Here is a 25,542-nt window from a genome sequence, read left to right as displayed (position 1 = left end):
CAGCTCATTTGGGTCAACTGTGATGTGTATTTCAGTCTTGCCCTGGGCTTGAGTCAGCAGGAAGCAAGAACTCAGGATGGAGGCTGTGTTGTGGAGAAGAAAACAAAAACACCTGTACTAGGCCAAAAATATATATATGGAGCTGCCAATAGTCATGAAATTTGATTCAGTTCACATGAAAATCAGCCTCTGAAGATTTGCATGTCCCAAAACAGTACAATAATGAAAATAAAGACTGTGGCGAGATACACCGGCAAAGGGTCCCCGGACGTTTAACGGTCTATTGACCCAGTACCTCCCTCACCTCTATTCTTCCCTTGCTGCCACCAACCAGTAAGTCTGTGTACTGGTTCACAATTAATGGATTCCAGTCAGATGAAAAGCAAACCAAACAAATAAGTTTATTTAGGTGATTATTTTACAAGCATATAAATTCTTATTGGTTTCTCAAGTACTTTTCCTTAAACTTAACCTTTAGTATTAGTTCCCCCCTTTTCCTTCCTGACTGAAGTTCCCTTATTACTCTTTCAGATTCTGCACCACAGCTCACCTCCTAGCTTCTCTAACCCTCTATCTCAAAATCCTCTCCACCTCTCTCATCAACTCCCATCAACTCTCCCTTTTATCTCCCCCTTCTGACTGCCTGCTTCTCCTTATATACCCCTGCTTCTGCCTGGAGAGCTCCTATTGGCTATTTACCACCCTTGCAACTTAACTCTTGCTAGATCCCTAGAGGTGAAACACCATAAAGACATCCTTCAAAATTCTCACTTTACTGAATTTTATGATGTACTGTAGTTCCCTTAAAGTTCACTCCCCCCTTGAATATTGTGGAGAAAATTCTCATAAATATGAAATATGTTCTTGGCAGAACATAATATACAAAAGTGCATTATAGTAGAAGAAATTGCTTCCAAAAAGTGTACATTAGTCAAAACTGCACACAAAAACATGTTTATTAGGAGAAATGAGCACTAATTTCCGGAATAATTTCAATGAGCATTTAAAAATAAAATCAGAAATTGCTTCAAAATGTGGAGAACTGAGTTTGAGATTGGAAAAACGGGAAATGGAGAAAATAAAAACTGACCCCTACATGGAAGTAAGTTCCATTAAACTACATGTGTGTGAATACAGCATACGTCTGTTTCTCTGGTCTGTGTTCCTTTTGTGTGTGTTCAACTGCATGCTTGTAAACTCCCTTCTTTCTGCATTGAGCTACAATTTTAAAAGAAACCTCTTCTTCTTCTTCTTCTTCTTCTTCTTCTTCTTCTTCTTCTTCTTCTTCTTCTTCTTCTTCTTCTTCTTCTTCTTCTTCTTCTTCTTCTTCTTCATCCATGGGCAGGGATGTGTCAAAGGGGTCTGCTCCCACCCCCTCTCCTCTCCTCTCCCCTATACAAATGGAAACAGCCACAAGGAATGCAGCCACGAAGAAAGGGGGAAAACCTCTTGTGGTTCCCTTTCAGCACCTTCCCAGACTCCCAGGCCTTCTTTGTCACCCCAGTTTGCCTCACCTGCTAGGCTCAGATGACGCTCCTGCCTCCTCCCCATTGTGGGACTTCACAAGCTGGATGCTGCCGCCAGCAGGGTCACCAGGATGCCTGGGTTCCTCCAGCAGCTCCTGCTTCCACTCAGCCGCCAGTGACCCCCAGGTCTCTGGCTGTGCTTTGCTGGATCCTTCACCCCAGCGAAACAGGAGGCTGGGTGGGACAACTCCGCTTTCTTGGAGGCCGAGGACTCCCTCTCTGCCCAGAGAGGAGTGTAAAAGCTGTGGTTCTGCAACGACGAATGGGGAAAGAAGGCTGCTGGGGAGGAACCACACAGCAAATGAGGCAACTTCAGGAGAGGAGAGGCCTTCTCATATTAGAGGAAGGGAAAATGTCAATCAGATCCGGTGTGGGGTAACGTTTTCAGGCAGAGAGGTTCATTGCCTCATGGACAAGCTTCTGGGACACACACGTCTGGGGGGTGGGGGGTGGGGGTGGATGCTGTGAGAGGCTACATTCCAGCGACACAAGGCTAGGGTAGCTTGCTTGCTTTCACAGCTTGATTGTAATAAACGGCTCAGAGGTTTCCTTACAATCTCAAGGACTGCCTAACCCCTTATATCCCTGCCCAAGCATGGAGATATCCAAGGGAGTCTCTGCTTGTGTTCCTCCAAGGCTCGGATGCACAGCTTGCAACTACTAGAAGCCATACCTTTGGTGACCTGTCTTTGGAACTCCCTCCCACATGAAAGCAGACAGACATTCTTTCTACAGAGAACCAGGCAGAGGGCCTTCTCGGTAGTGGCGCCTGCCCTGTGAAACGCCCTCCCATCAGATGTCAACGAAATAAACAACTATCTGACTTTTAGAAGACATCTGAAGGCAGGCCTGTTTAGGGAAGTTTTTAATGTTCGATGTTTTATCATGTTTGAAATATTCTCTTGGGAGCCACCCAGAGTGGCTGGGGTATAAATATTATTCTTATTCTTATTCTTACTCAACTGCAGGTGTATGACAAAGACTTTCTCATTCCAGCAGTAGCATTCAGGGGTGTAGTGTGTGTGCATATAGTGTGAAAATAACATGGAAACATGGATTTTATTGGGGGGGGGAATACTTGAAAAATGTCAACATTTGTCAAAACTATTTGGAAAAATGTGTATATTACATTAAATATATTATATTTACATATATATGTAAATATATTATATTTACATTAAAATGCAGGTGAGTTTTCATGAGGAATTTCCCTTTTCTTTCTTCCCCCTCAGCATTAATCCTTTAGTCACACAAGATGCAATTCCAAGGATATCTGCCTGGCCTTTCCAGGGAGAACTTCCTTTGTGTCTCTGTCTCAGTATCTGCAAGTCTTTCCCAACATGAGAGTCCCTTGGGGACCAAGGCTGGCTCTTTTCTTCAGAACAAGGACTAGGATTTCCAGAAGGATTAAGCCCTGCAGAGAAAATGTCCTGGTCCCTACAGTTACTCAGCACCATCTGAAAGGAAGAGATCAGATCAGGAAAGAGGCTTGAGGGCCCAGGAGAGGTTCAGTAGTGGAGAGGAAATTGCTGGGTCCAACTCTTATCTCTGTATCTCTTCATAGACAGATGGGATCCTGGGCTGCAAGGTCTAAAGAGAAAATGGAGATGGGTCAGGTGGAAGCCGCAAAGTCAAACCCATCTTTGCTTTCATTTGCTTTCCTGGCCAGCGTTTTATTTACGTATTTATATTCTTGGAAGTAATGGCTTGTAAGAAGAGAAGGAAATCAGAGCAAGTGTCTTTAATGCAAGTGGTTTATACTGGTCAGGGAACCTGGGCGTCCTCTGCATGGGATTTGGATAATTCGGAATACAGGGAATGCCACTGCGAATTCAAGGCGAAGGAGGAATTTCAGGTCCAGTTCCTGCAGGGCTTCTTTTGCAGTGTGAGCAGAGAAAAGCTTCACTTGCTGAAACACCCATTTCCACCTGACTCTACAACCCTGCAGGAGACGTGCACACCTTTGGCAGCTGGCCATCCAGGTGTATACATTTCTGTTCGGGAGGGAGAGATCCCCACTTGAAATCTGGGAGAGCAGCTGCCATTCAATGTAGGCATTACTCGTCTTGATAGACTAAAGGGGTGACTTGGTATTGGGCCATTATGTTCTGTTGGGTAGGTACATGAGGAAGACAATTAATTGCCCATAAGGCCCTAAAATGTACAAGGCCATCTTAATGCCAGCATTCTGAGTTGTGTCTGTAGTCCTGGGTTAATTGTGAGAGCCGCTGATTGGCTCTTGTTAATACAGTGGTACCTTGGTTCTCAAACTTAATCCATTCCAGAAGTCTGTTCCCAAACCAAAGCATTCCAAAGTAAAGCAAAATGGATTAAGACGTTCCAGACTTTTAAAAACAACCCCTAAAACAGCAATTTAACAGGAATTTTACTCTCTAATGAGACAATAGATCCATAAAATGAAAGCAATAAACAATTTACTGCAGTCACACAATCAATCGATCAATCAGTAGCTGAACTAGACACAGTCACAAAAAAGAGCCACAAAAACAAAAACGCAAAATAAATAGCAAAAATGGACAGACCTCAGCATAATACTCAAAACAGAAGTGTGGCACTCAAATCGGAACCATAAGACTCAAAACGGAGCATGTTCGGCTTCCGAAAAATGTTCGCAAACCGGAACACTTACTTCTGGGTTTGTAGTGTTTGGGTTCCAAGTTGCTTGAGTGCCAAGGCGTTTGAGAACCAAGGGACCACTGTAACAGATATTTTGTCATATTTGGCATTTCCAAACATTTTGAAGCGCAAAGGACTCACCTCATATGTGTTGGCAGCGCTGGAGGAGTTTTCATGATGAACCTGGGTCAACGACAAAAAATGTGTTGAAGGTAGCACTTCACTGTAGCACTGATGCTCAGTTCTGGCAGTGTGTCAGTGCAGAATTCTGAGAATTCAGTTTCTATTATTATGGCCAGTTTCAAATGTGTGGCCAGCTGAACCTGGCCAGTGCCATTTTCTTAAGACCCACATTTAGGGGCACCTTGGCAGATGCTGAAACAGGGAGTGTTTTCTGAAAACAGAAAGTTGTTGGGGTTTTTTTTGGTTTTGTTTTTTTAAACCCACTTTCCTTTCGCATCTTCGTGACTTAATTTGTCATTCCTTTCTGTGCTCCACTGTTTAATCTAGACCATAAATCCTCTGGATCATGGAAATGGCACCCATAATCTGATCCCAAGGTCAGGTAAATTAGCACTGATGCAAAAAATAAACGTGCAATAGCGGGAAAAGCTTGAGGGTGCCTCAAGACTTAGTACTCTAAACAGGTCAAATCATGTTTATTCACAAGGCCAGAGACCTGGTGCAAAATTCAACTGGAGTGACCAATTCCAGATTACATAAACTGCCAACATGATAAAGAGAAAACATGCTCAACTCTACATCGACTCAAAACCCAATTTTAAGATCATCTGAGATCCTGGCTCAATTACCAAAAAGGGTGCCCCTTCCAATAACATTCCTGCCCTTTCCATTCACGTGGTTTGCTACAAGAGAAAGGAAAATTTCCCCAGCTTGATGGGAAAGGAAGATTTTAAGTGGCCACAGATCAGTAGCGGGTGGAGCCGGATGTAAAAATGGGTGGAGCGAGAAATGTAAATTTCACCTTTGTGCAATAGGCTAGTTTCCATACACATCCCTCCCTACACCTTTATCCGGGCAAGGCTGAGACTTTCAAAGATATATTCTAGCCAGGCGAAAACACTCAGGCAAGGTGTGAAGCCAGTTTGGTGGTGGACATGACCTGAGAAGGGGTGTGTGTTGTGGAAAGACTGAGGGACAGGCAAAGTGATATTTTAACCCCCAGAACTGAGTTTTCCTAATCCTTGTCTACCAGGTAAATGCTTTAAAATTGAGAGGATCTGCTCCTTTCTAAACCCATCATAATGTTGGCAATAAACAACAGCATAAGAAAACTAGTCTGATGGCAGCCCTCCTCGCAAGGTTATAATCTTTCTTCCAACAGAGCCTGGTTATAATCGATCCTCCGTTAATGCTCCTGGCAGAGAACTGAAGTCTGCCAGAGTTTGAAAGTTCTTCACACTTCAGGAGGAGAAAGAAAGATGAAATATTTCTACATCAGATACATTTTTTCAATCATACCATCCCCAAATGTCTTGGAGGTTACACAGGTACATAAACAGGTTGATGTCACAAACTGATTGTAGGCAACAGGTTTTTTTAAAACTTATTTAATTTCCCCTGAAAAGAGGAAACCCAGATCAAAGGGGTATGGGGTGGAGATGGCATGGCATTTAGATGCTGTAGGTGCCTAGTGGGCACCATGCTTGAGGTGGACCCATCTCACACCAAACGGCCTTATGGATGCCTGAGTCACTCACCTGTCCAGGTGGAGGAACATTCTCATATATTTGAGGGGTGGATACAACCTGGGTGGAAGTTTTGCCATTTCGACGACAGACACCTGGAAGAGGGAGAAGTCTGGGAATAAACTCGTAATGTGGACCTCATATCCTACAACACACCCTAAAAATCTGCCCCTGAGAGCAGGGTAAGGTAAAGGTAAAGGGACCCCTGACCATTGGGTTCAGTCGTGACCGACTCTGGGGTTGCGGCACTCATCTCGCATTATTGGCCGAGGAAGCCGGCGTACAGCTTCCAGGTCATGTGGCCAGCATGACTAAGCCGCTTCTGGCAAACCAGAGCAGTGCACGGAAACGGCGTTTACCTTTCCACCGAAGCGGTACCTATTTATCTGCTTGCACTTTGACGTGCTTTCGAACTGGAGCTAGAGCTGGGACCGAGCAACGGGAGCTCACCCCGTCACTACCAACCTTCTGATCGGCAAGCCCTAGGCTCTGTGGTTTAACCCACAGCGCCACCCGCGTCCCAGAGCAGGGTAACATCAAGCAAATTGCAGCAAGACCATTTATTTATGCTTTTTAAGAACCATTTGTTTGAATCTTGTCCTTAACAAGGAGAAATGGCAGTTTATTGATATTGATTGCATCCTATCCCAACCTGTTCTCCAAGGAGCTCAGGGTGGTCTACACAGTTCTGCTGCTCTCCATTTCATCCTCACAACAACCCTGTGAGGTAGGTTAGGATGAGAGGCAACAACTGGCCCAAGGTGCTTTGTGGCCACATGGGGATTCAAACCCTGGTCTCAAGGTTCCCAGTTTGACACTCTAACCATGACACTGTTTCTTACACAGGCACACATACTAGTCCCCCAACAGCTTACAGCCTAAAGGAGGCGACTGATTTAAATGTCAGTGCAAATGTCAGCAACCTTTTTCAGCCATGGGCCAGTCCACAGACCCTCAGACCATGTGGTGGGCTGGACTATATTTTTTTGGGGGAAGGAACTAATTCCTATGCCCCACAAAAGAGATGCATTTTAAATAAAAGCATACATTCTACTCATGTAAAAACATGCTGCTTCCTGGACCGTCCATGGGCTGGATTGAGAAGGCAATTGGGCCGCATCCAGCCCCCAGGCCTTAGGTTGCCTACCCCCACACTATGCCAATCATTTGGGGTTCCTTTTCCAGTCATCAGAGTCACCCAGAAAGTCTTCCAGGCTCTTCTTTCTTAGTTCAGCTCATGTGTTGGTGAATTACCATGTGGGAATAAACACCTCACCCATTTCACTTCAGCTTAAAGTATTTATTGCAGAATTAACATTGCAATTTATACAACTATTAGTCTAAGGAAAATAAACTAAAACTATATACAGTGAATCATTCCTCCTCTCTGCTCTTCACTAGTGTGTGTGTGTGCTGGGGCCACTGGTGTAGTAGATTAACAGCCCAACTGAACAATGCATATTCTTGCTAGTTAGCATGAGAAGGGGTTAAGACCACAGAGCTGAATTGCTGATAGGCAGAGACTCAGACCATAGACATGTAATTCAGAGAGAGGGATCTATGTGATTTCATTTCCCCTCCCCTCTTCCTTCAACCAGCAATGAGGGCAGACATACCTCCAATTGCTCCAGCTCAGGCACATGTCTGAGGCTGTTTTTACTGTAAATATAAGTATTTTACCTGCATAGTTTGTATACTGCTGCTGTTGCTGAGAACCATTGCATGACTAAAAGTAAGTAAATCATGTTTTAAACTTACGGTACTTCCCACTCTGTTGCCTGATTCTTTGTCAAGCAAGATAAGAAATTGGGAAACAGCTTACTTTGTAGCTGGGCTTTATCAAAAGAAGGCTTCGCAATTCCTATGCTTCAATTTTCTGCTAAGGATGGGATTTTAAACTCTATTCAACTTGCACAAGTGGGTGCCTGGAGGTATAAATTGCAATTAATATATCCTCTCCTAACTAGTAAAACTCATCCCACAATTGGTAGCACCATGCTGAGAACACCCTGCAGTCGACGGCCAGCTCTAGTTTTACTCACGGAGAGAGACGTAAGTCAGGGTCCCCACCAGCACCAATATCACAGCCAGGGACTCAATAACAGTCCCAGCGAGGGCTCCAGCAGAACCAGAAGAAGGAGAAGAACCACCTGAAGAATCTGAAGAGGAAAGGACTTTTTTCCCATGATTTTGCATTAAGGGTTGACAATAATCTAGCCTCTCATCTCTCCCTCTAAAAGCACCAAAGGAAGGAAAGTTAATATTTTAGAATTACCCGGCTTTGGGGGCAGAGAGGCAGCAGCAAATAATGTCCAGAAATGAATGCAACTCTTCCTGGCTCACATGAGATTGGCTAGAAAATAAGCCAAGGTGTTGCCCTCCAAAAGGTGAGAAATAGCTCTTCCTCAAACTCAGTGCCCAGTCTAGTGATTTTCTTTTTCTTTCTTTCTGAATATTTTTTATTAAAGATTTTCTTGATTTATGAGAGAACGTGCATTGTCTCTTTTTTTCAAGTTGTAGAGTCTTTTTTTTTCACCTGATGTGAGACATTAATGTTGCATAAAACCCAACATACACCCAAAGTATTACCACCCAACCCCCTCTCCCCCACCTTCTTCTTCCCCAGTCTAGTGATATTCTTTGATCCTTCCAGCTCCACCAAGCTCTTCTCCCACACTCATCTATGTGGGCTGCATGACAAGCTATAGGCCCTTTGAGCATTGAAAACAGCTGTCCCATAAGCACCAACATTTCTCTGATGAAACTAAAAAAAAAAAGGTAAAGGACCCCTGACAGTTAAGTCCAGTCGTAGACGACTCTGGGGTTGCGGCGCTCATTTCGCTCTGTAGGCCAAGGGAGCCGACGTTTGTTCGCACACAGTTTTTCTGGGTCATGTGGCCAGCATGACTAAGCCGCTTCTGGCAAAACCAGAGCAGTGCACGGAAACGCCGTTTACCTTTCCACCAGAGCGGTACCTATTTATCTACTTGCACTTTGACGTGCTTTCAAAATGCTAGGTTGGCAGGAGCAGGGACTGAACAATGGGAGCTCACCCCGTTGCGGGGATTCAGTTCTGGGCACCACAGTTCAAGAAGGATACTGACAAGCTGGAACGTGTCCAGAAGAGGGCAACCAAAATGGTCAAAGGCCTGGAAACGATGCCTTATGAGGAACGGCTTAGGGAGCTGGGTATGTTTAGCCTGGAGAAGAGAAGGTTAAGGGGTGATATGATAGCCATGTTCAAATATATGAAAGGATGTCATATAGAAAAGGGGGAAAGGTTGTTTTCTGCTGCTCCAGAGAAGCGGACACGGGGCAATGGATTCAAGCTACCAGAAAGAAGATTCCACCTAAACAGTAAGAGCTATTCGGCAGTGGAATTTGCTGCCAAGGAGTGGGGTGGAGTCTCCTTCTTTGGAGGTCTTTAAGCAGAGGCTTGGCAGGCATATGTCAAGAATGCTTTGATAGTGTTTCCTGCTTGGCAAGGGGTTGGACTAGATGGCCCTCGTGGTCTCTTCCAACTCTATGATCCTATGATTCAAACCGCCAGCCTTTCAATCGGCAAGCCGAAGCAGCACAGTGGTTTAACCCATAGCACCACCCGCACCCCTGATGAAACTAGGGATGTCCTATTCCATCATCATCATCATCATCAGGTGACACCTGTGTTCTCTGCCACTAGGGATTCTGTCGGCTACAGGACTGGGCTGGAGAGGATTTCTGCAGATGAAACAGAAAGACAGTCATCTTTTGTGGGTCCTCTTGGTTGCTGAATCTGGTTATGGTCTCTTTAAGAGAGGCCATCAAGGAAAGCCACGTTGAGCCACTAACATGTGCTAGTGCATATTAATTGGTTTAAAAATGCTTTTAAATGAATATAACTCCCCCCCCCAAAAGAAACCCTCAAACATTTTCCAATTGAACAGCTAAAAAGGCAGTAGCAAGACTAGCGTATTCCGGTATAGTTGTAACATTTAAAACTTCCCTAAACGGGATGCCTTCAGATGTCTTCTAAAAGTCAGATAGTTGTGTATTTCCTTCACATCTGATGGGAGGGCGTTCCACAGGGCGGGCGCCACTAGAGAGAAGGCCCTCTGCCTGGTTCCCTGTTGCTTCACTTCTCACAGTGAGCCAGAAGGCCCTCGGAGCTGGACCTCAGTCCAGTCTGGATGTAAGCACTGAGAGTGATGACAGGCGGGTGGCAGACCCTGTAGTTCTCCATCAGAGCCACTCTGAGGGCTTCTCTGCTGACCGCTTGCTCCCCACCCCGTTGACTCCCAGAATGAGGCGTTCATTGCATGTTGCCGAGCAGCAAGCCAGGCAGACACACGGAGCCTTTCTCTCACCACCATAATCTACCTACACACAAAAAGCGATAGGGAGTTAGAAACCACTAGCATGGAGAGCAGAGTCAGGAGGAAAGGGGTTCCTTGTTTATTAGTGGATTACTCACATGCCAAAGTTATCTTACTGGGGTTGCTTATAGCATTACTGACAGGGTTGACTGCCTGACACGTATAGATCCCTTCGTCCTCTTTGGTGATGCTAGTTAGCGTGAGGGTTCGGTTCCGGTCAGAAAGCCCCGTCTTAGATTGGACAGGATTACCATCCTTGAACCAAAGGATGGAGACGTCAAGGCGGTCAGAGGTGTTGCAGTATAAGGTGACACTTGTGTTCCCTGACCCTAGGGATTCTGTCGGCCACAGGACTGGGTGGGAGAGGATTTCTGCAGATGAAACAGAAAGACGGTCATCTTTTGTGGGTCCTCTTGGTTGCTGAATCTGGTTATGGTCTCTTTAAGAGAGGCCATCAAAGAAAGCCACTTTGAGCCACTAACATGTGTTAGTGCATATTAATTGGTATAAAATGCTGTTAAATGAATATAACTCTCCCCCCCCCAAAGAAACCCTCAAACATTTTCCAATTGAACAGCTAAAAAGGCATATTCCGGTAAAGTTTTCTGATGAAAAAATGAATAATTTTGTAGGGCCTCATTCTTGGGGCAGAGGAATTGTGAAGGCACAGAACTCTCCACCTCAGAGCTCAGCAGAGGAGATAGATTTGGGTGCATAAGAAGTAAGAATGACTGGAGAGCAAGTTAATCATACCTGAAACGGTGATGTTTGTAGCCCCTGTGTTGGAAACCCCCAAAGCTTCTGGTTTAAATGAATAGGTTCCAGAGTCATCTGGCTTTAAATCTGTGATTTGAAGGGAGCAATCTTTGTTCCCAGTTTCCCTGCCAGTGTGGGCAGTTCCATTTGCCTGACCAAAAACTGGAATTAGGAAAAAGGTAATTGTTAGGGAATTTTATAGGGGGGGGGGCACCCAAACGAGGCTTCATTTGGGAATCAAGATTGGCACTAATGCCCTCAAGGGGACCCCATTTGATCCTACAACACCACTCTAGTATCGCACCAACACGAACCCCTCAAGATCAAGCCCTGAGTAATAAAGGCTCCCTTTCCTACCCTTTCTCTGTTGCCTGAGACTCTATGTAACCATATTTCTTTATGAATGAATACAGTGTATCTTTATTTCTAAATGAAACCTCCTTTTTGCGACTCTGGCCAAGGGCTCTCAGGGATGCAGGGAACAGCCATAATCCCTTAAGCAAGAGGTCAGGTAGCCAGGGTGGTGCTCCTCTGCATATCCATAATCCATTCAGGTACCATCTCCTGCCATTCCCAACCCTCCGAAGCCAGAGGCAATACACACAACTGGACCCATTGTTTCCCCCCACCAGGTACTCAAGGATCCCTTCCCAGATACTTACTGGTACTTGCTTAACAATGTCCTGGGACATCCTTATGCTAATCCTGCTTACCTCCTGTTTACCTGTATGCTAATGCCCCTTGCACCTTCCCCTTTTCTGACGTTTTACCCTGTCACAAGTGATGTATGTATGATGCTTTCGATGTGCATTATGGGATGGTGGTGGGAAGTTTTAAAAGTTCTTGCAGCCCTGTTCACAGTGTTCAGTCTGGCATTGAACCTGCTGCGCAGTAATAAACCTTGCTGTTTGCTCCGGATCATGGCTGGACTCCTTCCTTTTATACTCCGCAACGACCACAGGCCCTTGCCTGATGAGCTGGGTGGCTGAGCATTCTCGCACCCAGAATTTTGCCCTAACATTTGGCGCCCGAACAGGGACTTGCGGTTCTCCTGTGTGGCTGACTGAGGGCCCCAAGATCTTCAGCCGGCACCAGGCCCTTTTGCCTGGGAAGACCCCTTTGGACCCTCGGCCATCCTCCAGGCGGTAATCTGCAAGTCTCGAAGGACCCAGCCAGGGAGCAAAGGCAAGAACCGGCCGGCCAGCTTCTTCATCCCCAGGATCAACACGGAGGAGTGTGTGAGTATAAGGTTAAAACCCAGTGCACTGGTGGTAGCGGGGTGGTATCTCCTGGCAACTGAATTCTCTGCCCTCTTATCTATCGTGCTTTCTGTCCTGTCTCTCCGGACCGTGTGCCGTGCTCAACTCGAAAGGGGAGTTCTGAGCTCTATCTCTGTTGCTTCTCCACCCCCCCTTTTCCAGAAAAGAGTGGGGGTCCTTTGGTCAGCCGCCCTGGCAGGAAGGCCCTGTCCAAAAGCAAGGGACCAAAGGCTCTTTTTCAACCACTTCAGCCAGCAGGCTGAAGCCTTTTCTGTCCTGTCTTTACCCCAGCCGCACTGGTCGAGCCACGTAACACGTGTATCGTGCGTGAGCCCGCTTCCAAAAGCAAGGGGGGTATTCCGGAGCGAAAAATTCTATCCAAGGGGGTACCTGATCTGGCACCGCAAAGCGTGGGCGTCCAGTAGGGTCCCCTATTTCTCAAGATTGTGACGATAGGTAGGAGGTTGCCAGGAGGGGTAGCCTAACAGGGATTAGGCAGGACATGGCAGAGTGGTTGGAAGCACCCCAAAGAGAAACGGGAAAAGTGAGCACCAAAGGTCTGGGGAGGAAACCAGATAGCTAGGGCTCAGGAGAAACTCTGTGAAATAGCTAGGTAACTTTATTTAGGACTGAGAAACAATAGGAATGGTATATATATGTTTTCACGTTACATGTTGTCTGTTATTTGTTTTGTCTGTTAAGTGTGTGTGCATCTGTTCCTTGTGTCTGCTAGAGATCGTTGTTTCCCTTGAAATAAATAAGAAATGTAATCAAGGTTTGGGAATGTAAGGAGTTTGTGTTTAAAAATTGGCCATGACCTCTACAGACTGCCTTCCTAAGTTAAAAAAAAAAAAAAGTTTAAAAATAATAATAATGCAAGCTTGCTTAAATAATTTTATGTTAAGGGATTGATCAACCCAAAAACATGGCAAATATTGAAAAAGGGTGGAAGTGGTGTGTGAATGTTTGTTGGTTGTAAGAGGCTGTAGAAGGCCAATCTTTCTCCAGAGAGTAAAAGAGGGTGTGTGTGTATACCTACCCCTTTCTGTACAGAAAGGGGGAGCAGGAAGGGAAAAGGGAGATTGTAACTTTGAAAATGTTTGTTTGTGAACTCACAATGTTTAAGGTCTGTGTAACAAGGGAGCCATGTGCTCTGTATGTAATGTTTCTGCTGCAACCAGCTTCATTGAGCACAACAGCTCTTTGCAAGCTAAAATGCAGTGTCTATATTTCATAAAGCCTTAGGTAGGTCTCCTTCTGAGAGAAGAGTGTTGTTGTTATGAGGAATCCTTGGAAGTATTAGGACCATGTGACTATGAAATATGGTGTTCCTTCTAGGGAAATGTTATTAAAAGTAGAGGCTCCATAGCCAGCAAATGTCTATCTGAGTCAGTTTAACCTTGGTCCAGTTGGACAGAATGGTGGTAGTGAGAAAGTAAATTCCCTCTTAAAACTGTTTATCCAACCCTCAGGTTTGTTAAAGGCCTCCATGTAAAGTTGGTACTTTTAATCTTCCCCTTCCTTCCTTTTCCCTTAGTACACATGTGTGCTTCCGTGATAGGGCATAGCCCGTGTTTCCTTCCCAGTTAGCCATCTGTACTCAAATGTATGTGTATCCTGCTTTGAAAGGGCGATGATAGTGTTGAGATCCCCATATTTCAGAAGGGATGGACTAGATTACTCAAGATCCCTTCCAACCCTACCAGACTCTTGCAAATGGGGGGGGGGAGTTAAATGAGGAAATTGTATGTTGTATGTGATATGAAAGTGCTAGGTAGGTGGAAGGAGAGAGAGAGAGAATGTGTTTGAAATTGCATTTTGTATGTGATGTGAAGGTGCTAGGTAGGTAGAAGGAGAGAGAGAGAGAATGTGTTTGAAATTACATTTTGTATGTGATGTGAAGGTGCTAGGTAGGTAGAAGGAGAGAGAGAGAGAATGTGTCTGAAATTGTATGTTGTATGTGATGCGAAGGTGCTAGGTAGGTAGGAGAGAAAGAGAATGTGTTTGTAAGTAACCTTGAAAATGCTTGCTCAATACTTTGAAAATATTTTGAAACTTGAAAATGTTCACTTCATGAGGTGTGCAAATGTTTGTTATTGAGAGAGGCTCAAAAGGGGAGTCTTTCTTCAAGTGACTAGAGGAATATTGACTAAAGGAAAATTGAACAGCTATTCCTATAAAGGTGATTTGTTTGTCAAAAGTAGAGCTTCCTTAGCCAGGAATTGTCTATCTGAGTCTAGTTTTAACTTCAATTGTGTTGGGCTCCTGATATAACCTCTTAAGGAAAAACTCATCTGCTAAAGGGTTCTGTATAAAGTTGGTATTTTAATTCAAATCTTGTGGATCCTGTATCTTAGAGGGTTAGACTAAATGACCACAGGGTCCCTTCTAACTCCCATTTTAGAGCTATGTGAAAGGCAATGTGTCTGATGTGGTGATGGGTTGAAATTCAGCCCAGCTCTGCTTTCTGGCAAGGAAAGATTATTGGTTTTCAGAGTTAGAACAAGAGTGTCTTTTTTAAGGAGTGATTATATGAGTTTTACCATTTTGTCTATTAAGGTTTAAAGTTTAAGCACATATAAAAGTCTTGACCATTTCCCCTTGTAAATAAATGGCAGAATATATCTTATGAATTGTGACCCTGTAGCCATTTTCCCATATATGAGGGGGCAGGGAATTTTAGTCTGCCCATGGCTGAAGTTATTTAAAACAAACAAACATTTGCAATTTATGAATTCTGACTGGTCATTTACCCGTACATAAGGGGGCGGGTCATTGTTCCGCTAATGACTAGAGGGAAAGCACACTAATAATAATAATCCACATTTGTGAAATATTTTGAATAAAAGTCTGCACCCCAAAAACCCTGTAGATAAAGGGGGCAAATCTAGATTTCTTTTGCCTGGGGTATGAGATGTTTATATAGTACAGTAAACATGGCTAATTAGTGCCATGACTTCATTAAGGAGTTTAATTTGACCAAACTTTTCTTGCAGCTTTCTGGTGAAAATATTGCGTTGTCTGGATATTGAAGTTTTATATATTTAAAGTTTAAGATTTATAAGCCTGCTTCCTAAGCAGCAAGGAACAGGAAATAAGAGGTCAGAAATATCTCAGGACACAAAGGCTAAAGAAATGGATTTAAACTTACCAAAGAATTTAATTTGACCACTTTTTGTTGCTGGTTTGGTGGAAGTGTAAATTGCTGGGTTTCTGGGTAAAATCTAACCTATTCACCCTTCCCTTCCTCTATTCAAATGGTGACTTAGCCAACAGCTGCAACACTTTCAATTGGTACAATGGATTTCTAAATCATGAACTCTGTACATGCACAGAGACTATGTCAGCTTGAAGAGAAAGAGAGGAGAAAAAGAAGGTTGTAACTTAAGAGGTGTCAAGGTTATACTCTGCACATGAAATATTATTCAAATTTCTTAATGTAAAGCGCCCTTCACACTTGGAAATTCATAGAAAATAGCTGTCTTCTCTTCATACTACCCTGATGGTCAGATCCACCCAGTTGACAGACAGACTATGCAAACTAAGGCTCTGTTATAAGAATTTTAAGGTCACATATATAATAATTGTTCATAAAACATGTACATGAATGTACAGGCACATGTCTGAAGCAGCACAGGAAGACAGGCCTGACTGACACCATTTTGACTCTCTGAGCAGGTGTTCCTCTGCAAGGAAGAAGGGGGTGGGGGGAACCTTCTCATTGTCTCAGGTAATCCCTGGCATCCTGATACCCGAGTGCCAGACAAAAGGGTGTGATTAACTTGGCTGGGAAACGGGGAAATGTAAATATCTCTTGTTGATTGGGTTTTGGGGGCAGGGGGCAGGGTCCAGACTGCTCAGATTACTGCTACCAGACCTCCCCTTTCATGATGTACCTATGATGAATCTAGGGAGGGCGGTCTTGGGCTACACCCCTTCTGTGACGTATGGGTCCTTTTCCTAGCTTCCATTTATTAAATCAGTTTTCCATTATTTTCCCATTCACCTTCAAATCTTTAAGGTTACAGTCCAATATTAACATGTGTGGTCTTTATAATGTCTTCGTATTAATTGATAGTAACTTTTTCCTTTTAATCTGATATCTTTGTGTCCAGTCCATCTGAAAAAAAATGTTGTTTGAGTGGTAATCTAAATATCATTTTGTTTTATTTATGCAATTTTTTTTGCATTTCTACCTTTTCTTCCTGTACATACGAATGTAGCATCTAAGTCATTCTTTCCTGTAAATAATAATAGTAATAATAGTCCCTTTCAAACAGGATACGCGAACCTCAAAGAGAATTCAGAACCACATAAGGAAAATGTTAATAACTTATCAATTGTGTCCTAATTAACAACATTTTTGTCCTTTGTTTCCTCCACAGCCAAACTAGGTGAAGTAAACTAAACAGACTGAGTAGACAATAACAGCAGTAATTAAATATAAATGATAATAATAATATTTAAATGAATAAAATGCTTAACTATGATGAATTACAAGGATATTTTCTCTCTTCGACCTCAAGACTCTGTGCCCTAGGATTTAAAAGCAGCCAGAATTGTCTCAAGCTCACTTGATGACCTCAAGACATACAACTGATATATAATTTACGTTGTGTGATATTCGACAAAAACATTGAACTACTGTACGTCTGACAGTATGTTATTTACACAAAAGGGGGGACGCCCCCTCCACACTTGTAAATTAATAGAAAATTGCTATCTTCTGGTCACTGGGCAAATGCTTCGTCAGTAAATGCTTCCTTGAGATGTACTAATCTCACATTTACCTCTACCATATACTGGTATTAATCCTGGTGTATTTTGCCTCTTGTTTTCTTCCACAGCAAAAAAAAAAAAGAGAGGAGATACAAACAGTAATCCCTTTTATTCTTTTAGTCTTTCTTCCCTTACAGGCATTCTTCCCCCCTGCTATATAAAGTTGACTTCCCTCTGTTTTGGGCTTTGATGCTTCTTTTTAGGTTGCAAATAATCTGCTTTCATTTATTTATTTATTTTTCCATTATGTCTATGAAATTAACCTAAGTACTTCCAAATACAGTATTGTTTTGTAACTGCATTCTGTCAGGTAGCACCTTTAAGTTATCTTCATAAAGTTCTCTTTTAGCAAAAGAACCAAACAAACTTAGCAGGTAATAACAGTAGTAACTATATAGAAAGGCGATGAATAAAATACTTAAATGCATTAAGATTTTATTGTTTACAGCTTCCCAAGAAGACTCTGGCCACAACAATCACATTCCAAAAGGATATGGACTGACAAAAAGGGGGGGGGGAGATGAATTGTAAGGACATTTTCTGTCCCTTTCTAACCTCAAGCAAATGTGCCAAATGGCTAAAGATGTGTGAAAAAAGGCAAGAACTGCCTCAAAACCACAGATTTCCTCAAATACATCCAACTGGGGTGGAATTAATAATTGTATGTTGTGTATATTATGTGTTATTATGTAGAATTGCTGAACTATGTCTGATAGTGTGTTATTTCCATGGGGGGAGGGGGGACCACAGTTTTTGTGTAATTGTTTTTATGTTTACCATACTTTTGCTTTTACCCCATTGGAGGGTTCTCATGCATTTTTATACTTTCCAGTAGATCAGGCTATTGTTAAGACCAATTTATTAAGTTAGACCAACTTATCACCACATATTCTTGTCCCACCTGGCACTCTGCAGTGTGCCAACCTTCTCTACACATCTTTTTTAATTGTTTTAACTCATTTGACCAAAAAAAGAGGCTTCAGGATCCATGAAGTCTGGAGACTGGATTTCAGTTAAAGTGTACCAGAAGCAGCCACTTTGACCACCTTGGGAGGGACCATCTCAAGTTCTCCTCACCTCACCCACTGCTCTAAAATAGGGGAGAAGAACTCTTGGCTGCATCACACTAGGTGTAAGAAAACAGTACCGGACCTGAATCGGGACCAAGATCGGGCCCAACAGACCGGACCAGACCAGGATCTCCTCTAAACCGCTTTGGACATCTGGACCTCGGAGATAGTTCCAGACCCCAACACCATCAAATTGCGCCTAAGACGTGAATAGTTCCTGCCGTCTATCTTCAGCCTTCCTGCCGTCGCTTCAGCCTTCGCTTCGCTCCTGCTTCCTGCCATCGCTTCAGCCTTCGCTTCCCTTCAGCCTTCATGCCGTAGCTTCAGCCTTCGCTTCGCTCCTGCTTCCTGCCGTCGCTTCAGCCTTCCTGCCATCACTTCAGCCTTCACTTCCCTTCAGCCTTCATGCCGTCGCTTCAGCCTTCCTGCAGTCGCTTCAGCCTTCGCTTCGCTCCTGCTTCCTACCGTCGCTTCAGCCGCTCACTCGTCGCTTTGTTTTGACAGTTCCTGCTTTGACAGCTGTCAGCCGCTCACTCATCGCTTCGTTTGACAACTCATGCTTTGACAGCTGTCAGTTGTTTGTCGCTCCACGTTGAACTGAACATGGGTCCCATCCTTTACCTCCTTACCCTGTTCTTCTGCTCTCAACCTGCCTTGGTCCTGTCGGACCAATGCTCCAGACTGCAAGCTGACTGCCACTTCCTCGACTACCACACTGTAGACCTAGGGGGCGACCACAACCCTGACCGAATGGGGGATTTCAACTTCTGTCACCCGGGTTCCCAAACCTTACTACGTCACTCGCTGGTGCCTAAAATCACTGGGACTCAGTACTGGGAACTCTCTATATGCCAACCTTTCCATGGAACAACAATACTACCATATGGACTGTGCTAATGGATCGTACCTCCTCTATGGACAAGGTGAGGCCCTTCGCCACCCAAATTGGACAGAAATAGAGCAGGGAGGGGCTGTGCATGTTTATACTGACAAGCAACACCAAACGGAAAACCTAATGTTTGGGTTCCAGTGCCTCCTCTTGACCCCAAAACTTTCAAAGCCCCAACTACAAGGGATTTGTTTGAGGCGATTTTGCTGCCTGTGGAATCCTGGACACACAGAGGGCTGGAAAGGGGGAAGAGTACCTTGAGGGTTGGTACCACCCCATAGGCCCTTCACCCACCTCTCCAGTATGGGACCACACCGGACCACAGCGCTGCGGGGAGATTGCAAAGGACATAACCCTCTTAAACTCCTAACCCCCACACCCTACCAGTACAGCCCCATGCCAGCTCGGAGCAGATCCAACTTTTCTTGAACCTGATTTGCTTTATCACTCGCGACTTACCGGCGGGAAGGCAAAGGAATAAGGGAAAATCAAAATCCCTCCCCAAACTCTCTGACGTGGCTGCCAATAGGGAAACATGGGGCAGGGCACTATTCCCTGTGTATGGAGCTAGCTCCAACCATGTAGACATCTTAAACTTACAGGCGTACTTTTAAAATTCATGCAGAAGGCAGAACAGAACAGAACCGAATTGCTACGGACTCTTTATTGTCCAGTGAGGGCGGGACTTGTGCCCTGATCAACTCTGAGTGCTGCACGTATGTCACAGACCAGACTCTACATATTCCGGGACACTTGAACAATATCCATAAGTTGGCTGGACAACTGGAAGCTATTCAACATGAAGGACTTTCGGACTTTGACATATGGGGCTGCCCCCCCCCCAACCTAGGATGGTTATTTAAAGGAATTGTTTTAGTTTATGTGTACCTGTGTTTTGTTGTGCCATGCATTGTATTAACCCTTGTTGTTCCCTGTTCCGCTTCTTCCCTGACACAAACCCCTCAAATCTCTTTCCCTAAAGAACTTATTCTCAGCACCGTACCCTCTTCCCAGAATATGTTCAGATGTGACACTTGAGGAAGGAGAATACCAGATCACAGAGCTTTGGCACCCAGGACCCCAGGGAAGGGCAGGAAGGAGCGGAGAAAAGATTCGTTGTTCTTTCAGAACTGGGTCACGAATCTATCTCCGAATGGGGGACTGTTAGGGAATTTTATAGGGGGGGGGCACCCAAACGAGGCTTCATTTGGGAATCAAGATTGGCACTAATGCCCTCAAGGGGACCCCATTTGATCCTACAACACCACTCTAGTATCGCACCAACACGAACCCCTCAAGATCAAGCCCTGAGTAATAAAGGCTCCCTTTCCTACCCTTTCTCTGTTGCCTGAGACTCTATGTAACCATATTTCTTTATGAATGAATACAGTGTATCTTTATTTCTAAATGAAACCTCCTTTTTGCGACTCTGGCCAAGGGCTCTCAGGGATGCAGGGAACAGCCATAATCCCTTAAGCAAGAGGTCAGGTAGCCAGGGTGGTGCTCCTCTGCATATCCATAATCCATTCAGGTACCATCTCCTGCCATTCCCAACCCTCCGAAGCCAGAGGCAATACACACAACTGGACCCATTGTTTCCCCCCACCAGGTACTCAAGGATCCCTTCCCAGATACTTACTGGTACTTGCTTAACAATGTCCTGGGACATCCTTATGCTAATCCTGCTTACCTCCTGTTTACCTGTATGCTAATGCCCCTTGCACCTTCCCCTTTTCTGACGTTTTACCCTGTCACAAGTGATGTATGTATGATGCTTTCGATGTGCATTATGGGATGGTGGTGGGAAGTTTTAAAAGTTCTTGCAGCCCTGTTCACAGTGTTCAGTCTGGCATTGAACCTGCTGCGCAGTAATAAACCTTGCTGTTTGCTCCGGATCATGGCTGGACTCCTTCCTTTTATACTCCGCAACGACCACAGGCCCTTGCCTGATGAGCTGGGTGGCTGAGCATTCTCGCACCCAGAATTTTGCCCTAACAGTAATAATAAGGTTTCTTTCTTCAATTGCCCCTCGGTACCATTTGCAGTTACTAAGCTTCTTCAGATCTAAACCTTCTGGTGTCAATGTGACACTATCTCCTTCTTTCAGCACTTCTGGAACAACTCTGATACTTATTCCAATTCTCTCCTGGCCTCGAGTCAACAGGAAGCAGGAACTCAGGATGGAGGCTGCAGTGTGGAGAAGAAAAGAAAAGACATGTTCTGGTGAAGAAGAAGAAAAAAAGTACACTCTAAATATCCCAGTTTGTATCAGTGAGCCAGTTGTTTGCAGGAGCTGTCTTGCAAACACTAAGTGCAGCCCTTACTTTATTGAGCAAGCAAGGCAGTTCCTTTCCTGGCAGCTGAGCCTCAGCCTTCTTCTGGGGCAGGCATGAAGAAAGGGGAAGCATTATTGCACTTCCCCTTCCAGGACCTTCCCATGTTTCCAAGTTAGCAAACATTAACATAAATGAGTCCAGTGAAGGAGGTCTGGGAACCTGTCTGTGTTTACTTCCTTCAGGGAGTCAGGATGATTCTATCCTTTCCTTTCCTTTCCTTTCCTTTCCTTTCCTTTCCTTTCCTTTCCTTTCCTTTCCTTTCCTTTCCTTTATAATTTTTCATTTATAACAAATGAACATAATAACCTGATTTATAAATCCATTATGTACTTTTGCCATACCAGAAATACACATGCCAGCCAAATATATTATGAAGACATTCCAAGTCTTTAATATGCAGGTTCTTCAGTAACAACCATTCCTTCAACCAGCACAGACAGGAAGCTTCAAAATATAATCTCATATCCGATAAGGAAAAATCTCTTCTCTCTTTCTCATCTATCAATATTTTGTATGTTATTCTTGGTTTTTTCCCTTGCCAGATATATTTCAAAATATCTTTTTGCCATTTATTGAAACAATCTGTTTTGCCGATCACCGGTATTGATCGAAACAAAAATAACATTCATTTTAATAAATGATTCCTTTCTTCACACAAAGTGCTCACTGGGCACTAAGAATCCTTCTACCATTTTTTTAAAACTCTCCCCCAGGGCTCCAGCCTGCCCCTTTAGTACTACCTCTCTACCTTCCTCCAGAGCTGCTTTTCTAGAAGGCTCTGAGGCATTGTCAAGGTCATCCAGAAGTCATCAAGTTCTTTCAGAACTCTGATTCTGTGTCCAAGTAGGTAGGAAACAGAGGGTGAAGCAGTGCGGCCCTTAGTGGGACTTGCCAATTTTGCACTTCAGTGCAAGTTTAAGTACATACTGTATTTAAAATGCATTTTCTTGCAAATGAACACAATAGTCTAGTTTGATTTCCTGAGAAGGACATCACAACAACATTTGGAGGAGCATAAAATCTGGCAGAGAGTGAGGTTTAGACCTCTGCATTAGTCTGAGAGATAAAAAGGTAAAGGTAAAGGGACCCCTGACCATTAGGTCCAGTCGTGACCGACTCTGGGGTTGCGCGCTCATCTCGCATTATTGGCCGAGGGAGCCGGCGTATAGCTTCCAGGTCATGTGGTCAGCATGACAAAGCCACTTCTGGCGAACCAGAGCAGCACACGGAAACGCCGTTTACCTTCCCGCTGTAGTGGTTCCTATTTATCTACTTGCATTTTGACGTGCTTTCGAACTGCTAGGTTGGCAGGAGCTGGGACCAAGCAACGGGAGCTCACCCCGTCACAGGGATTTGAACCGCTGACCTTCTGATCAGCAAGCCCTAGGCTCAGTGGTTTAACCACAGCGCCACCTGGGTCCCACAGTCTGAGAGATGCAGATCTCTATTAGAATTAAAAACCAAATTCCTCCAGCATCCTCATCCTACAATCAGGCTCAGCTGCATGTAACTCCACCTGCTTCCTTCCAGCACTCTTAGCAACAACCCCTTTGGAAATGGGGTCCGGATTCTGCATCCTAGTAGGTAGGAAACCGAGGGTGTACAACAGAGTGGTCGCTAGAAGGTTTTTTTGCATATAAATACATGTTTTTTAAAAAATATTTTCACTCAAAACAACACCTTCCTCTAATTCAAATTCTTGAGAACTGCACCACAACTGCATTTGGAGAAGCATGAAATTGGGTGCAGAGTTAGTTTTCGACATCTGCATTAGTGGGAGATGCAGACCTATACTAAAAGACCAAATTCCTACAGCATCCTCAACTCCCGCCAAGTAAGTCCTCCCCATTGCAGGGTGCTGACCTCTCACCTGCTAAGAGCAGCATCTGCCAGGAGACCTTCCAGCTATGGGTTCTGCATGGCCTGTCCATCTTGTGGGTGCACTTCATGGAGGATCGGTTTGGCTCTCTGTCCCTTCACAGCTGGTGCTCTGGGGTCTTTATCTGCTTCTTGCCTAGCACCTGGTTCCAGCACCACTGCTGGCTCCGAGCAAGTCTCCAATCAGAGAAACAGGAACTTGGCCGCTGAATTTTCAGCACTGGGTTTCCCCGTAAGGGTTGGAAATCATCCAAACAATGCTGTTTCATTAACTTCCTCCTATGCCCTTACTAGCCAAGCCAATCCCTGAACTATTTGCTCAAATGCCGGTACAACTCCACAGCACCCACCTCAAAAAAATACGGCAAAGGTGCAGTCCGGGTTGCAAGAGTCCACAGAGGGAGACCGAAACTGGGAACTTGGAAGTTTAGGGTTCATTACAGAAAAGGTCTAATGCGGTGGTCTCCAACCAGTCCAGAAATTTGATCTAGTGTAGACTCTCAGCCAGGAACTTGGCACCTGCTTTTGCTTTTTCAATTTACATTTGTGATTACTAGTCCTAGCATTTCACAATAAATCACATGCTGAGATGCTTTTGTTGTTGTTTAGTCATTTAGTCGTGTCCGACTCTTCGTGATCCCATGGACCATAGCACGCCAGGCACTCCTGTCTTGCACTGCCTCCCGCAGATTGGTCAAACTCATGTTCGTAGCTTCGAGAACACTGTCCAACCATCTTGTCCTCTGTCGTCCCCTTCTCCTAGTGCCCTCAATCTTTCCCAACATCAAGGTCTTTTCCAAGGATTCTTCTCTTCTCATGAGGTGGCCAAAGTATTGGAGCCTCAGCTTCACGATCTGTCCTTCCAGTGAGCACTCAGGGCTGATTTCCTTAAGAATGGATAGGTTTGATCTTCTTGCAGTCCATGGGACTCTCAAGAGTCTCCTCCAGCACCATAATTCAAAAGCATCAATTCTTCGGCGATCAGCCTTCTTTATGGTCCAGCTCTCACTTCCATACATCACTACTGGGAAAACCATAGCTTTAACTATACAGACCTTTGTAGGCAAGGTGATGTCTCTGCTTTTTAAGATGCTGTCTAGGTTTGTCATTGCTTTTCTCCCAAGAAGCAGGCGTCTTTTAATTTCGTGACTGCTGTCACCATCTGCAGTGATCAAGGAGCCCAAGAAAGTAAAATCTCTCACTGCCTCCATTTCTTCCCCTTCTATTTGCCAGGAGGTGATGGGACCAGTGGCCATGATCTTGGTTTTTTTGATGTTGAGCTTCAGACCATATTTTGCACTCTCCTCTTTCACCCTCATTAAAAGGTTCTTTAATTCCTCCTCACTTTCTGCCATCAAGGTTGTGTCATCTGCATATCTGAGGTTGTTGATATTTCTTCCGGCAATCTTATTTCCGGTTTGGGATTCATCTAGTCCAGCCTTTTGCATGATGAATTCTGCATATAAGTTAAATAAGCAGGGAGACAATATACAACCTTGTCATACTCCTTTCCCAATTTTGAACCAATCAGTTGTTCCATATCCAGTTCTAACTGTAGCTTCTTGCCCCACATAGAGATTTCTCAGGAGACAGATGAGGTGATCAGGCACTCCCATTTCTTTAAGAACTTGCCATAGTTTGTAAGGCCTTGTTGGACAGCCATTTTGCTTTCTTGCATTTCCTTTTCCTTGGGATGGTTTTCGTTGCTGCCTCCTGTATAATGTTACGAGCCTCCATCCATAGTTCTTCAGGCATTCTGTCCACCAAATCTAAATCCTTAAACCTGTTCCTCACTTCCACTGTGTATTCATAAGGGATTTTATTTAGATTGTATCTTATTGGCCCAGTGGTTTTTCCTACTTTCTTCAGTTTAAGCTGGAATTTTGCTATAAGAAGCTGATGATCTGAGTTACAGTCAGCTCCAGGTCTTGTTTTTGCTGACTGTATAGAGCTTCTCCATCTTTGGCTGCAGAGAATATAATCAATCTGATTTCGATGCTGCCCATTTGGTGATATCCATGTGTAAAGTCATCTCTTGTGTTGTTGGAAGAGAGTGTTTGTGATGACCAGCTTGTTCTCTTGACAGAACTCTATTAGCCTTTGCCCTGCTTCATTTTGAACTCCAAGGCCAAACTTGCCAGTTGTTCCTTTTATCTCTTGATTCCCTACTTTAGCATTCCAATCCCCTGTAATGAGAAGAACATCCTTCTTTGGTGTCATTTCTAGAAGGTGTTGTAGGTCTTCATAGAATTGGTCAATTTCACTTTCTTCAGCACCGGTAGTTGGTGCATAAACTTGGATTACTGTAATGTTAAAAGGTCTGCCTTGGATTCGTATCGAGATCATTC

At 44.3% G+C, this 25,542-nt stretch overlaps 1 protein-coding gene across 1 annotated transcript; it reads right to left on the bottom strand.

Annotated features, from left to right (window-relative positions):
* LOC118087997 (carcinoembryonic antigen-related cell adhesion molecule 1-like) lies at window positions 1-24,430 on the bottom strand. The gene is made up of 11 exons (XM_060275258.1): window positions 23,187-24,430; window positions 20,977-21,167; window positions 18,721-18,814; window positions 12,003-12,133; window positions 10,981-11,167; window positions 10,326-10,598; window positions 7,915-8,031; window positions 5,885-5,967; window positions 4,305-4,346; window positions 551-3,116; window positions 1-83 (listed from the first exon to the last, which is right to left on the bottom strand). Exons 1-10 carry the CDS (start codon window positions 23,263-23,265, stop codon window positions 3,069-3,071), a joined length of 1,245 nt encoding a protein of 414 aa, XP_060131241.1. The 5' UTR covers window positions 23,266-24,430; the 3' UTR covers window positions 1-83; window positions 551-3,068.
* Window positions 24,431-25,542: the final 1,112 nt, after the last annotated feature.

Source organism: Zootoca vivipara, chromosome 6 (assembly GCF_963506605.1).
Source record: "Zootoca vivipara chromosome 6, rZooViv1.1, whole genome shotgun sequence".
NCBI lineage: Eukaryota > Metazoa > Chordata > Lepidosauria > Squamata > Lacertidae > Zootoca > Zootoca vivipara.
The sequence above is the reverse complement of the archived record's forward strand: the minus strand, read 5'-3'. Positions and strand labels throughout refer to the sequence as shown.

Excerpts from the sequence above, each read along its gene's own strand:
- LOC118087997 (XM_060275258.1), bottom strand. The coding sequence starts at position 23,265 with ATGAAGTGCACCCACAAGATGGACAGGCCATGCAGAACCCATAGCTGG. Across the intron at positions 4,347-5,884 it reads ATGTTCCTCCACCTGGACAG|GTTCATCATGAAAACTCCTC; the intron begins GTGAGTGACTCA and ends TCGTTGACCCAG. Across the intron at positions 3,117-4,304 it reads GCGCTGCCAACACATATGAG|ACCTTGCAGCCCAGGATCCC; the intron begins GTGAGTCCTTTG and ends TTTTCTCTTTAG.